This window comes from Neoarius graeffei, chromosome 3 (assembly GCF_027579695.1).
Source record: "Neoarius graeffei isolate fNeoGra1 chromosome 3, fNeoGra1.pri, whole genome shotgun sequence".
NCBI lineage: Eukaryota > Metazoa > Chordata > Actinopteri > Siluriformes > Ariidae > Neoarius > Neoarius graeffei.
The window spans coordinates 45,284,353-45,298,971 of NC_083571.1; the positions used below are offsets into that span (position 1 = coordinate 45,284,353).

The window sequence follows — 14,619 nt, forward strand, 5'->3', positions numbered from 1 at the left end:
ACCTCGCTCGGTAGGAACAGCTATGAGGTGATGCAGGTAGCATCCAACTGTCATCAAGTGACTGCATACAAACTACATCTTAACATTGGTATACGGAATGTAAGAACTGTCTACAGAGCTGGGCAATTAGAAAATGTAATACAAGAGATGACCAGAGCAAATCTTGACATACTAGGACTCTGTGAAACCAGATGGACAGAAAATGGACAGCTAGAATTGGATGATACAATGATACAATACTTTACTCAGGAGGCAGTCAACATGCTAAAGGAGTAGCTATCATCCAATCTAGGTTAAAGACCAAGCTGTTTTCAGATGCTTTCTGTTAAATAATTAATATTTTTACATTTTTTATAATCTTTACTTTCTCTGCATGTTTTAAATTTACTTTAATTTTATTCTATTTTATTCAGCTGGTTTCTTTTTCTTTTTCTCCTTTTTTTCTTTTTGGCATTTTATTATTTTATTTCTACTATTGTTTAATTCTTATTATTTTCTTTTAATTCTTTTAATTCTTTTAATTAATTGTTGTAGAATAAAAATAAAATTATTTATTTTATGCAATTTTATTTCTCTATTGTTTACTGTTTTTGCTTCTGTAAAGCACATTGAACTGCCATTGTGTATGAAATGTGCTATATAAATAAACTTGCCTTGCCTTGCCTGACTAAAGAAACTGGAAAATCACTCTTAGGCTGCTGGACTGTTTCAGACAGAGTGATGGTGATAAAAATCAAAGGTCAACCTACCAGCATCAATATTATACAAGCCTATGCACCTACAAATAAAGCTTCTGATGATGAACATCAATCCTTCTGTGAAGATCTCAATAAGGCATACTCCACCTGCAAATCCCAGGAAATTAACATTGTTATGGGAGACTTCAATGCAAAAGTAGGTGAGGTGACACTAAAGAACCAGGTGTCACAGGAAACTATGGCCTTGGAAAATGTAATGAACAAGGAGAAATGCTAATGGAATGGTGCAAATAATTTGAACATTATGTTTGGACACCATAAGAGAAGACTATGTTTTCACTGACTACGAAAAAGCTTTTGACAAAGTAAAACACATCAAAATAATGAAAGATCTTGAACAACTGGGAGTCAATGGAAAAGATGTCAGAATTTTGAAAAACCTATACTGGGAACACGTGGCTGCAATATCAATTAATGGCAAACTCAGTGAATGGACACAAATCAAAAGAGGTATGTATACAAGGATGTATACAAGGTATGTATACAAAAGAGGTATGTATACAAGGATGTATAATATCACCAGATTTATTCTCCCTTTATGCTGAAGTAATTATGAGGAAAGTAAAACAAAGAACAAACCAGATACTCTTCACCATGAATGGCATAAATCTCCAAAACATCAGATATGTCGATGACACAGTACTCTTAGCTAAAAATGAAGATTTATAACAACTTTTAAAGATTCTGAATGAAGAAAGTGAACAAAGAGGGCTGAACATCAACAAGAAAAAACCAAAAAATATGGTATTCTCCAAAGATAAAATACCCCCAAAATGCAAAATCATTCTTGATGGCGAAGAAATACAAGTGGAACAGTTCAACTACTTTGGCAGCATCCTAACCCAAGACTGCAGATGTAACACTGAAATCAGAAAACGGATTACAGTAGCAAAGAAGACATTTACAGACATGTCAAGTACCCTCACAAACAAAAACCTATCAGTGAACACACAAAAAAAGAGACTCATGAAATGCTACATATGGTCCACCTTGACCTATGGCTGTGAGTCGTGGACACTGAGGAAACAAGATATGAATTGCCTGGAAGCAATGGCGATGTGGATTTACCTTAAAATGAAGAGATTCATTGTGTGTTCCTGGATCAAAAAAAGAACAAACGATGAAGTACTGGAGTTGGTCAATGAAACAAGGAACCTCATTTGAACTATCCGCCAAAGACAACTGAGGTTCATTGGACATATAGTCAGAGAAAACTCAACTGAAAAATTATGCATTGAAGGAAGAGTGGAGGGAAGAAAAACCCGAGGAAGACAAAGACAGAACCTTCTGCAGAGTTTGGCATTGGAAACGGGTATGAAAGCTGTGGACCTGTTACGGTTGGCGTGGGATAGAACTGCTTTCAAAAACATGGTCGCCAACATCAGACTCTGATTTGGCACTTGAAGAAGAAGAAGAAGAAGAAAAAAGGAATTGCGACATTATAAAGTGATAAATGTTTTACCATCCCAGTTTTTTAAAATGTGTTGAAAGAATAAACATTTTAATGTGTTTATTTTGAAAAAAAAAATGCGGTAATACATCAAAGAATGTGCTGTTGTATTGTTTTGAGTGCAATACAGGTCAAAGATTATTTACAAATCATTGTTTTCAGTTTTAATTTCAGTTTCGACATACTGTCCTAGGGGTTTTTTTTCTGATTTGAGGTTGTATAAGTAAAACTAGCCACATTTGCATTTTCTTTGTATTCCATGGAAGAATCCGAGTTGGGTATTTTAGTCAGCAAATAAGTTTAAAAGATACACCAGTATATGCATGGGACATATTAGTTGTGCTGTGCAGTTTAACTTCTTTCCGTCATTTTTCTGTCATTTGTTGAAGATTTACCATTAGCACTTGCCTTCAAGTGCAAATAAATCAAGCAACAGTAAATGGACAGTAGCAACAGTGAATGCAATGTATTTACTTAAAACATGAATTCCTTGAGGACGTATTGTGGTTACAACAAATTGACTGATAGTGGCATTGGATTTACACAAAAATCCAAAGTAATCACAAATAACTGAGACATGCCTCTGTTTCAGTCTGATGGTTCAAACACTAAAAAGTGAGGGAATGCAAGCTAGCATGATTTTATTTACATACTTGGCTCCTAACACCTTTAAAGTTTCAACTAAGGACTTCAGCTATTTCAGCATCAAATTGAGAAGTTAGGAGTCTAGTCCTGGACGAATTTGCAGAGAGAACGTTCAATTCAAAAGGTTTTGTACAATGTCTAAAAGGGACATTTTATAACCCTGTACTTACTGTGTAACTAGTTCAGCTGTACTTAGTCTTTTTAGACACCCATGGGCATTCACACATCCAGTAGGTGCTGTTTGATATATAGCAGTCCGTAGGGAAAGACACACTCAGGGCTGCAAATACTTACCAGGATTTGCGTGTGTATGCTGGTTCCTGTCAGGCTGGACCGGCTGGACCCGACTTAAAGCTGCATGACAATGCAATATAGAAGGAAGCAAGAAGAGAGAGGAGGACAGAAAAAGAGGTGAAAAAAAGGAAGAGAAAATTCATGGCTGTGCAACAGCTGGGCTTTCTTTTAGGGCAAGGGCGATGAAAGCCCAGCAGGAACTCAGAAGCAGACATGCAGGACAGATGCTTAGAACAGGCCTCATGATGAGGCTTTGAAAATTCCTCACTGTTTTCACGCTCTAGCTTTTAAAATGAATGGAAACAGAGAATGCAAACTAGATATATCACAAAGACATTCCAGGGCAACTTTGACTGTATTATGGCAAGTCATGGCAGGGTAAAAGAGGACATGTCTGTTTCAATAATGGAGAAAAGATTTCTGAAAATAATTCCTGTAGGTCTGTGACTTACTACTGCATCAGTACGTTAACTGTGCCACACTTCCTGTGCCAGTGTTATTTAACCAAATGATGCTTACATGCTCAGAGTGCACATAAGCATTTCAACCATTTTAACCATTTTAATTTCTAGCTGATGACAGAGTTATTCATGTTAAAGTATATTATTCAGTAATATAATTATAATATAGCTGAGTTTGTCAAAAGCATTGCAGAATAAAGACAACCGTCAGATGGTAGAGTGTTCCAATACTTTTGGGAAACTGGCTCACGAATGATACACAGCCAGTCAAAAGAGTTTGAACACCCTGTATTAACATTTTTAGCTTCAAGTTAAATACTAGAATTAGAAAATCTAAGAAATATGTTTGTATGCATATATATATATGTGAACTGACAAATGTTTGCGACTTCACTGAGTAAAATCTAGATCTAACTGGAAATGGCTGTCCTGTTTCACACTATTCAGGGACATGCACCACAGCAAGTATTTGTCTTACAGTTGACACTAACACAAATCTAGGCTTAGAGTAACTTACAGTAAATTCTTCACTAAAAAAAAATCACTTTTTTTTATTAAAACACATTTAGAGTCACCTTTAGAGTCTCATTAGTATCTGAGAGTAGATGATGAATAAATCCTTAAATATAATGATTTAGGATTAGGCATTTGATGGCACATGTTTTTCCTCTAATTAATTGCCAATAGTGGGCTATAAAACCTAAAAGAAACATGTTCAAAAGACCTTTGGAAACAGCCATCAGCTCTAAAAATTAACCTTTATGATACAGCAAGATACTTGTACATTATAAGGGGTTTTGTGACTGTTTTCATAAATATTGTTGATATTCCTATATGAGAAGGCAACAGGCAATATTTTATGTATTTACTATTCTAGATCTAAATTAAATGAACTTGGTCAATGGATCCTTTCACTGTTAAAATTGACAAGTACTATTTGACAAAATTGCAAACCTGAGGTAGCAGGAGCTGATGGCTGTCTCCTAATACTGGCACCTGCCTCTGGTCTGCGTGCACCTATGGCCAAAACAAAACACTATGTTAAACACAGGGACTTTGGATCAAAGGCACTGAATGCATACTGTAACTTGTGAGTATGCATAATTAGTATGTGCCTACAATTTCATAGACAATAACCTAGACATATAACATAAATAATAACATAGATAATAAAAAGGCTCTGAGTAGAATAAAGGAGATGGCATGTTTGAATACTGATGATACCACAAAGAAAATGCTTGTTCCCTTTTTGTTTGGCCAATTAGCTGATCTTCCAAACCACTTTTAGGGGGAAAAAAAGAGACTGCTAAAATCTACCAATAAACTCCTCTAGTTGTAACTTCTACATTAAAATTTCAACAAGCTGATGAGGTATAGCCACTCAGGGAACATTAAGGCAGTGTATGTAAGTGGACATTTATTGCTTCCTCCTCATGACCAACAGTTTTGCGGGATGATTTGGACAGGAGTCAAAACTTTAAACGTTGCTTTGAAAGAATTACGGTACACAGAATGGGAGGGGAAAATTAAGTATGTATGTATGTATGTATGAGCAGCTAAGTAGTAGATCCAACTCATGATAAAAATGAGAGTTATATCTAAAAAAAAAAAAACTCAACCCCCCCAACTGTTTAAATATACAGCCCCAAATCAGAAAAATTAGGACGGTATGTTTAAGCTGAAATTAAAACTGAAAATGATTGGTAAATAATCTTTGACCTATACTGCACTCAAAACAATACAAAAACACAACATTTGATATTTTACCTCATGAATCTTATTGCTTTTTTTTTAAATAAACACATTTAATTTTGATTCTTGTAACACATTAAAAAAAAGTTGGGATGGAAAAGCATTTACAACTTTATAATGTTGCATTCCTTCTCACAACACTTAAAATATGTTTAGTGACTGAAGACACCAAGTGATGAAGTCTTTCAGGTGTTATTTTGTCCCATTCTTCCTGTAAACAGGTCTTAAGGTGTGCAACAGTACGGCGTCGTTGTCATATTTTTTGTTTCAAAATTCTCCACACATTCTCTATTGGGGACAGAGGGAACAGACACCCTCTTGTTCCACAGGCATGCTTTTGTAAGATGTGCAGAATATAGTTTTGCTTTGTCTTGTTGAGACGTCCCTGGAAAGGTGTCATCTTGAAGGCAGCATATGTTGCTCCAAAATCTCAATGTATTTTTCTGTATTAATGCTCCATTACAGAAGTGTAAACTACCTTTTCCAAGGGCACTGACACAACCATATACCATGATAGACCCTGGCTTTTGGACTTGTTACTGGTAACAGTCTGGATGGTCCTTTTTATCTTTGTTCAGGAGCATGCGGCATCTTTTTCTTACAAAAAATAGAATACTGATTCGACTGACCACAATACATGTTTCCACTGTGTGAAAGTCCATTCCAGATGCCTCTGAGCCCAGAGAAGTCAATAGTGCTTTGGGACTTCCTTTTTGCACAGTAAAATTTTAACTGGCATTTGTGGATGTAACTCTATTATATTGCTTGACGAAGGTTTGCCAAAGTAATCCTGAACCCATGTGGTTCTATCAGCTATAGATGAATGATGGTTCTTGATGCAGTTCCATCTGAGGGAACGGAGATCACGGGTATTCAGCTTAGGCTTGCACCCGTGCCTTTTATCCACCAAAATTCCTCCAGATTCCTTGAATTGTTTAATGACATTATGCACCATAGAGGATGAAATATCCAAATCCCTTCATATCTTTCTTTGAGGACCATTGTTTTTAAACATTTCAATAATTTTCTCACACATTTGTTGACAAACTGGAGATCCTTGGCCCATCTTTGCTCCTCAAAGACTAGGCCTTTCCTGGATACTGCATTTATACCAAATCATTATTATAATCACCTGTTAACATCTCCTGTTTCAAATCATATCACTATTTAATTGTTTTACCTCATTACCAACCCCATAATGCCCCCGTCCCAACTGTTTTTTGGAATGTGTTGCAGGCCTGAAATGCAGGAATGGATGTATATTAACAAATGAAATAATGTTGACCGGAGAAAACATGAAATATCTTGGGTTCATACAGTCTGCAATGAAATATGAGTCAAAGTAAATTTTAGAAATTACTTCTTTCTTTTTTAATTTACATTTTCCATACCGTCACAACTTTTTCTCATTTGGGGTTGTAGAAAGAATATACCGTAGGTTGTGCAACAGAATGTAATGAGTTAGCAAGACACAGAGGAGACCAATTTTGTAAAGACAGCAGTTTTAAAAGAATACTTTAACCACAAATGTTCATAATGAATGAAACACACTCAAATTTAAAGTACTTATCTTACAGTTCCTTGACTGGACAGTACTGTGATAGACTACATAATTGGGTTGTATGAATATAATGCCAAGGAGTTTCTATGACTTTTCATTTTCAGTAGTTAATTTACCATTTTGGTTGAAGCAAAAATCTCTCCAAGAGAATGAAATGTGCTTTACCTGGGTTTATACGAGGTGAAAATCTACCTGCAAAGGCTGAGCCACCTCTGAATGCTTTGGAGAAACGCAACATTCAGAGTTTAGGGTGATAATGTGATTTAAAAGGGATACTCATTCTGTGACTGAAAGAATCAACTTACCTTGAGGAAGACCCTTTGCTTGGCCATTCTGCGTTTGTCCTATAGCCAATGTTGAGACAGAATGATTCATGTAGTTTAACATGAGCATTCAGACAACATTGGATAGAACCAATACTTTTTTTTAATTTCTATATATGGTCAGTACATTCTCCTCTATGCTGGACTAAGATATTTAGAATTTTACAAAATTATTAGAAAAAGGTTTCTTCAGTGGTTATTTTGATGGTCCTGGAAATGTCCTAGACAAGGTTCTCATTGAAATTTTTTTCTTGAAAGGGAAAACGTCTGTTGTCAAGTTCATTATAAAACACTTCGAGGGTTTGACCAAAAGGACAAACCTTTAGGGTACTAGTGTAAGTGAAAAGTGTAATTTGATAAATGTTCATTCATACACTGAAAAAAGTGAAACAAAGCTGTTGTTCATTTAATGTATTTGTTTTCATTCCAGTGAATAAAAAAAAAAAATAGTTTGCTCCCATATTCAAAAGTTGTTTAAATGAATTTAAAATATTCAGGTTTAACAAAGATTATTTATAAATAATCTTTGTTAAACCTGAATATTTTAAATTCATCTAAACAACTTTTGAATATGGGAGCAAACTATTTTTTTTATTCACTGGAATGAAAACAAATACATTAAATGAACAACAGCTTTGTTTCACTTTTTTCAGTGTACATTAAGTAATAAAACCAATGCATTTGGAGGTGCTGTGGCTCAGTCAACTAAGGCGCCATGCCATAAATCCGCGGACCTGGGTTTGATTCCGACCTGAGGTCATTTCCTGATCCCTCCCTGTCTCTCTCCAGCTCATTTCCTGTCTCTACACTGTCCTATCAAATAAAGGTGAAAGAAGCCTAAAAAAAAAAATTATTTAATTTAGGAAAATCTGAAATAATTGCTTTGGTTCAACCATCAGAAATTGGTTTACATGAAGTTAAATATTTCAGGTCAAATCAAATGAATTATTTATAATGTATAACACTACAATATTAGGTGTGATCGATTACCTCAATTTTTTTAATTTGAGCCAATGTTTAATTTTTTTCAGTGTAGCATCTTTTTTGCAATTGTAGCAATAGTAAAATATGAGGAAATCGCTTTCCTTACAATGCTACACTTTTTCTAAAAGTGTTTACTGACCCCCTCTATAATACCCAACCTTTGAAATACTCCACTATTTAGAATGTTACAAGTAATTGTAAGTATTGCTGTGGTATGAAAGTACTGAAGTTGCCTCTTACATAATGAAGGCATGGTTGACCCTCAAACAGGACAAAAATTATAACCAAAACTTACTAGATTTAAGACGACCAAAGAAAACATGGTAGAAGCTTCCACAAAAAGAGTTCAACCACAATAATGCCATGTTTACTTTATGTGAAAAATGATTTGTTTTAGTATTTTGTAAAGGAAATTGCATCAGATATGTTACTGGAATGCAGACCTGCTACTGAATCTCATCATCATGCCTACTGGACTTACGTGCACTGGCTGCTGCAGCCACTGAGGCAAGGTATGGGTGACTGTTGCCTGGATTAGAGAGAAAGTGATACTTTAGAGGGAAAGAAAGAGAGAAAGAGAGAGACACTGGTCTAATTTTTAATAAATAAATAAATAAATAAATAAACTTTAAAATGATCATCTCAAGGGCAGAGCGTTCCCAAAGTGTTATATGACCAAAGATATCCATTCCAGCACATGCATCTCATATACAAGCACAAGAGAAGCTTTTAAAAGAATGATCATTTTAAAGGGTAACATATTGAGAAATTGCAGTGTACCATACCTTAATAAAAAATGAATCAAGATTTGCTATCACTTTCAGGAAAAAGATCCACAATCATCCAATAAATCAATGATTCATCTATGTGAAAAGGAAAGTCATTGAAACTCTGTATTTTGTGGTTAAAATTCTGTATGTGATTCTTAGTGTAGGACTTTTGGAGACGTGTATGTGTCAGGTGTGTGTGAGTTGTGGAAATCAAGGGCAACCTAATTTTAATCCAAAGTGTAAGAGTGATTCTGTATCATTTACATGTATCCTTTTTGGAAATGTGAATTTGTAAGCTAAAAGCACGAGTTGTCAGTATGAAACAGTTCATTTTTCATACAATTCCACCCTTATTAAACAGAGAGGCCCATGCTTACCTGCTTCTCTGATTTTATGTACTGCAGCCCGTGGTTTCGCAGTAGTGGTCGTAGTTGTGGTGGGAGTAGTTGGGGGAGGGGTTGTGGTGGTGGTGGTGGTTGGCTCGAGTGTGGTTGTCATTGGCTCAGGAGCTGCTGTCATGGGCAATGCAGTGGAGAGTGCCAAGACTTTGGCTTCCTTCTGACCTTTAGAGGGACAGATGGGCGAGAGGGAAAAAACAACTTGTACAGTAACAGTAGTGTTTAACTGCATTCCAATGTCAAACCAACGCAGCCTGAGGCAAAGGTTTCTGAACCTACATTAGGCATTAGTCTCTCTGTACAATATACAAGTGGACTTTGGTGTTGTTTGGGATACTGTACTGCCAGTACTGCAACTAATTCCACTTCCAGACTTTTGCACTAAGGACTCTTTCATTGTAAACTGTTTGTACTGTAGTAGCCTACATTCCGCTTTTCTGTATTTCTTCAGACTAGCCAGAGGTAACAGTGGCAAGGAAACTTCTGTGCAGTTTAAAATATAACTCTATAACTCTATAACCTATTTAAAACAAAACACAATTGTAATATCTGTGTACACTTTAAGCATACCTGCCGTGGATTGTTCAGTAACTACAGTATGACTTATAAAGGCACATAGTCAAGAGAGTGAGGAAAGGAAGCCTGGATCTACTAACAGATTCTGGGAATGTACGGTGTTTAGTGATAAACATTGTTATTTTTGTACAAGATGACAAAATACTTACTTGTTGTGCCTGTGATGGATTTTGAAGAAGTATACTCCAAGGTAGCAGGATAGATCACATCTTTCTTTGGCTTGCCCACTGAAATACAACCAGAAGCTTGAAAATACTTAAAATCTGTGTCCGAGACACTGAGTTCTGTTCAAATAAGACAGAAACATCAGTCCTGAATAATATTTTCTTGCAGTTTTTAGCTCTGGAATTAAAGCCCATGCTACCTGAGACAGTGAAAGACTCTCTCCATTTGGGGAGGGAAAGTGAGCGGATGCCATTTGCATAACTGCCTTTATACTGCGCTTGTCCTGCCATCTTCTTTACAATCACCTTTCCTCCAGAATTTCTAATGACCCCACTGGAGGGCAACAATCAGAGTTGGATGATAAATTGATTGCCAGGAATTGCCTGAAAATCTTATGCTTGATCAGTGCAGTTGATAGGAATTAAATTGCTTCAACATTATAAACACATATGAAAGTAAAAGTTCTTAAACAGCCTCTTTGTACAGTAGCATCTGTCATCAAAGCTACTGTACATCTTAGCATAATTACAGGGCCATTCAGCTAAATAAACAACACACTGTAGATGATGATTAAGAATTTTAGAACTGTGTTCATTCCTACTTGTGAATAGCAGCATTACAGATGCTGGATATAGAGGCAAAAACGCCCGTCCCATAAACCCTCTCCTTGGTCTCACGGCAACCGGACGGGCACCGAACAATGAATTCCATAAAGTTGATCTTCCCTGCACGCACATCGCATTCTATAGCTGGCACAACTGGAGAAATGAAGACATGAAGCACATATCATAAACTCTCAAAATTCATCAGTAGAAATCATATCCATGAAACAACTGACATAATGTTGCTGAACCTTGTTTTGCCTTCTTGTCTTTTCCATTTGGTTTAGCCTTGCTGCTAAAAATAAGGAGTCCTAAGAGCAGAAACAAAATAATCAGTTTGACAAAACAGCAAGCAAAAACATATGTTTGGAATGAGCTCAGTATTAACTGATGATTTGTCCAAGAGTTGTTAACATTTATTATATCACATGCTCTATAACCTATAAAAGTGTTGACTTTAAACTGACATTCACACAATTTGCTACTCAAAATCTGAATCCTTCAACTACTCATATACAGACAAAAAAAAATATCAAACACAAAGTGCGTACCAACACAGATGGTGATGAATGGTGCTCTCAACATCTTGAAGGAAAGAATGGAGAGGATAAAGTGTGTTGGTCAGTTGATTTCTTCACGTAGAAAAAAATATGCTCAATATCAGTGACTGTGAATAAAGTCATACAGGAATATTACTTGGACAATAAAACCTTTTTATCAATTCTGATTTAAGATAAAACTGTGAAAAAGATTACCATACACAGTAGTTTTCAGATGTCTGCAACAATACAAAAGACCAAGTAGCATATGCACTAGGCAGTCTTACTTACATCAAAACCAGTGAATATTTCCATACTGTGTAAAAGTATGAAGCGTTAGACAAGATCATCCTGATAACACATACCTTGAAGCCACTGGATTCTATTTGTATGGTATCTTTTCAGTTAAGCTATTAGAAAGTAATCACAGGTAGACAAATTAGACCTGTGTCTAATAAGATGTCAGGTTTGTGGTGTCAAGTCCATTAGCAAGATCAATTTTCTCATTCATTTCCTCATGCTTACATTTTACATAAATGCTTATATTTTATTCATGTGGAATTTATAGGATTGTAAATATACTGCAACTTTGACCAAAGTTCTGTTCTCTCTCTCTCTGTCTTCTCTGGGTTGTAGAAAAGACACTGCCAAACACTGTATCATGTTAAATTGTTCATCAGATCCTATGGTGCAAGTGTAGACAATAAGCAATTTAACAATTTACAAAAAAATTAATTAATAAAAAAAAAAATACCGACCCTGATCCATTCATCAATGCCACTTATCTGTCAGGATCACACGGGAAGCTGGAGCCAATCCCAGCTGACTTCAGGTAAGAGGCAGCGTACCCTGGGCAGCTCTATCACAGGCCTTACACAAAGACAAACAACCATTCACACTCACACCTATGGGCAATTCAGAGTAGCCAGTGGACCTAACCTGCATGTCTTTGGACTGTGGGAGGAAACTGGAGCACCCATCGGAAACCCACACAAACACAGGGAAAACATGCAAACTCCAAACAGAAAGGCCCTGGTCAACCACAAGGTTTAAACCCAGACCCTTCTTGCTGTGAGATGACAGTACTAACCACTGTGCCACCATGTCACCCTTAAAAAAATTATATTGTCAATTATTTTCTTATTCCCAAGCATTAAACAACGGTTAGAGTCTGTTGCACTGCTAGGATAAAAGACTTCCTTTTGGGCCTTTGTTACTACAGTTATGCAAGCTAAAGACCTTTTGTACCATTTCTCGGTCATTTGATAGACACATCTGATAAACAGTGATATTAAGCCAAGTAATATGAAGCAGCCTGTTGTTTAAGATCAAATTGTTAACCTTTGTTGTCTGTATGACTCAAAATGGGCCATGGAAAACACTTGTGAAACATTTCATTTATTCTACCTGAATCTATTTTCATGGCTCATTTATGGAAAAGCATAGCCAAATTAATGAATATTGGAAACAGTTATATAAGAGGGATTATGTCTAGGTCATCACATACAGAAGGGTGCAAATGGACAAATTGCTCGTTCTGTTATGCTGTGGGAGGAAATTTTGCTGGCATGGTTTTGGGTTCACTTGTCCCCTTAGAGGGAACAAGAAAAGCAGTGTTCATCTCTCCAGTACAGTTTCAGAAACTTGTAGAATCTATGCCAAGACACATTTAAGCTGCTCTGGTGGCTTGCCATGGCCAAACAACTTAATAAGATACTTTTTGCTGCTTTTTCATTCAATTTTTCACCATCTTGATATTTCAGACTCGCACTTGCCATCAGGATGATTCTCCAACATTTTAGTATCTTTAACTGCTTTACTGCTAATAACTATATGGTATATTATACAGTGTCTTGCAAAAGTATTCATCCCTCTTTGTGTTTGTCCTGTTTTGTCACATTACAAGCTGGTATTAAAATGGATTTTTGGGGGGTTGGCGCCATTTTATTTATACAACATGCCTACTACTATTTTTAAGGTGCACATTGTTGTTTTATTGTGACACAAACAGTCATTAAGATGAAAAAACAGAAATCTGGAGTGTGCATTGGTATTCACCCCCAAAGTCAATACATTGTCAAGCCACCTTTTGCTGCAATTACAGCTGCAAGTCTCTTGGGGTATGTCTATTAGCTTAGCACATCTAGCCACTGGGATTTTTGCCCATTCCTCAAGGCAAAACTGCTCCAACTCCTTCAAGTTAGATGGGTTGTGTTGGTGTACAGTAATCCTCAAGTTATGCCACAGATACTCAATTGGATTGAGGTCTGGGCTTTAATTAGGCCATTCCAAGACATTTAAATGTTTCCCTTGAAACCACTCCAGTGTAGCTTTAGCAGTATGTTTAGGGTCATTGTTCTGCTGAAATGTGAACCTTCGTCCCAGTCTCAAACCTCTGGCCGACTCAGACAGGTTTTCCTCCAGAGTTGCCCTGTATTTAGTGCCATCCATCTTTCCTTCAGTCCTGACCAGCTTTCCTGTCCCTGCAGATGAAAAATATCCCCACAGCATGATGCTGCCACCACCATGCTTCACTGTAGGAATGGTGTTCTCAGGGTGTTGGGTTTACGCCACACATGACATTTCTCATGATGTCCAAAAAGATCAATTTTAGTCTCATTTGACCAGAGAATCTTCTTCCATGTGTTTGGAGAGTTTGCCACATGCTGTTGGGCAAACTCCAAACGTGTTTTCTTAAGCAATGGCTTTTTTTATGGCCACTCTTCCATAAAGCCCCACTCTGTGGAGTGTACGGCTTAAAGTGGTCCTGTGGACAGATATGCCCATCTCCGCTGTGGATCTTTGCAGCTCATTCACCGTTATCTTTGGTGTCTTTATTGCATCTCTGATTAATGCCCTCCTTGCCCGGTCTGTGAGTTTTGGTGGGTGGCCTTCTCTTGTCAGGTTTGAAGTGGTGCCATATTCTTTCCATTTTGCTATAATGAATTTAATGGTGCTCCCTGGGATATTCAAAGTTTGGGATTTTTTTTTTTTTATAACCCAACCCTGATCCATGCTTCTTCACAACTTTGTCTCTGATATGTTTGGAGTGCTCCTTGGTTTTAATGTCACTTGCTTAGTAATGTTGCAGAGTCAGGGTCTTTCCAGAACAGGTTATGTGACTAATTATGTGACTTATGAAGTGAATTGGTTGAACCAGCTCTTATTTAGGGGTTTTGTATGGAAGGGGGTGAATACCTATGCACACTCCAGATTTCTGTTTTTTCATCTTAATTATTGTTTGTGTCACAATTAAAAAAAAGTGCACCTTTAAAGTTGTAGGCATGTTGTGTAAATCAAATGGTGCTAACTCCCCAAAAATTTTAATTCCATTTTAATTC

At 36.6% G+C, this 14,619-nt stretch overlaps 1 protein-coding gene across 12 annotated transcripts in view; it reads right to left on the reverse strand.

Annotated features, from left to right (window-relative positions):
* The window catches only part of vit (vitrin), a 67,923-nt gene that overhangs the window by 45,264 nt on the left and 8,040 nt on the right, over positions 1-14,619 (reverse strand). For 4 of the 12 annotated variants that reach the window (XM_060916887.1, XM_060916883.1, XM_060916888.1 and 1 more), the window contains 11 exons: positions 11,291-11,406; positions 10,991-11,050; positions 10,739-10,895; positions 10,337-10,470; positions 10,122-10,199; positions 9,376-9,561; positions 8,710-8,757; positions 7,227-7,265; positions 7,087-7,140; positions 4,563-4,625; positions 3,148-3,207 (listed from right to left, as the gene is read on the reverse strand). In XM_060916887.1, coding sequence (XP_060772870.1) covers positions 3,148-3,207; positions 4,563-4,625; positions 7,087-7,140; positions 7,227-7,265; positions 8,710-8,757; positions 9,376-9,561; positions 10,122-10,199; positions 10,337-10,470; positions 10,739-10,895; positions 10,991-11,050; positions 11,291-11,324 — 913 coding nt within the window. In that variant the 5' untranslated portion in view covers positions 11,325-11,406. The remainder of the gene's footprint in view (positions 1-3,147; positions 3,208-4,562; positions 4,626-7,086; positions 7,141-7,226; positions 7,266-8,709; positions 8,758-9,375; positions 9,562-10,121; positions 10,200-10,336; positions 10,471-10,738; positions 10,896-10,990; positions 11,051-11,290; positions 11,407-14,619) is intronic. The other 8 variants (XM_060916885.1, XM_060916884.1, XM_060916886.1 and 5 more) reach the window with 8 other exon arrangements.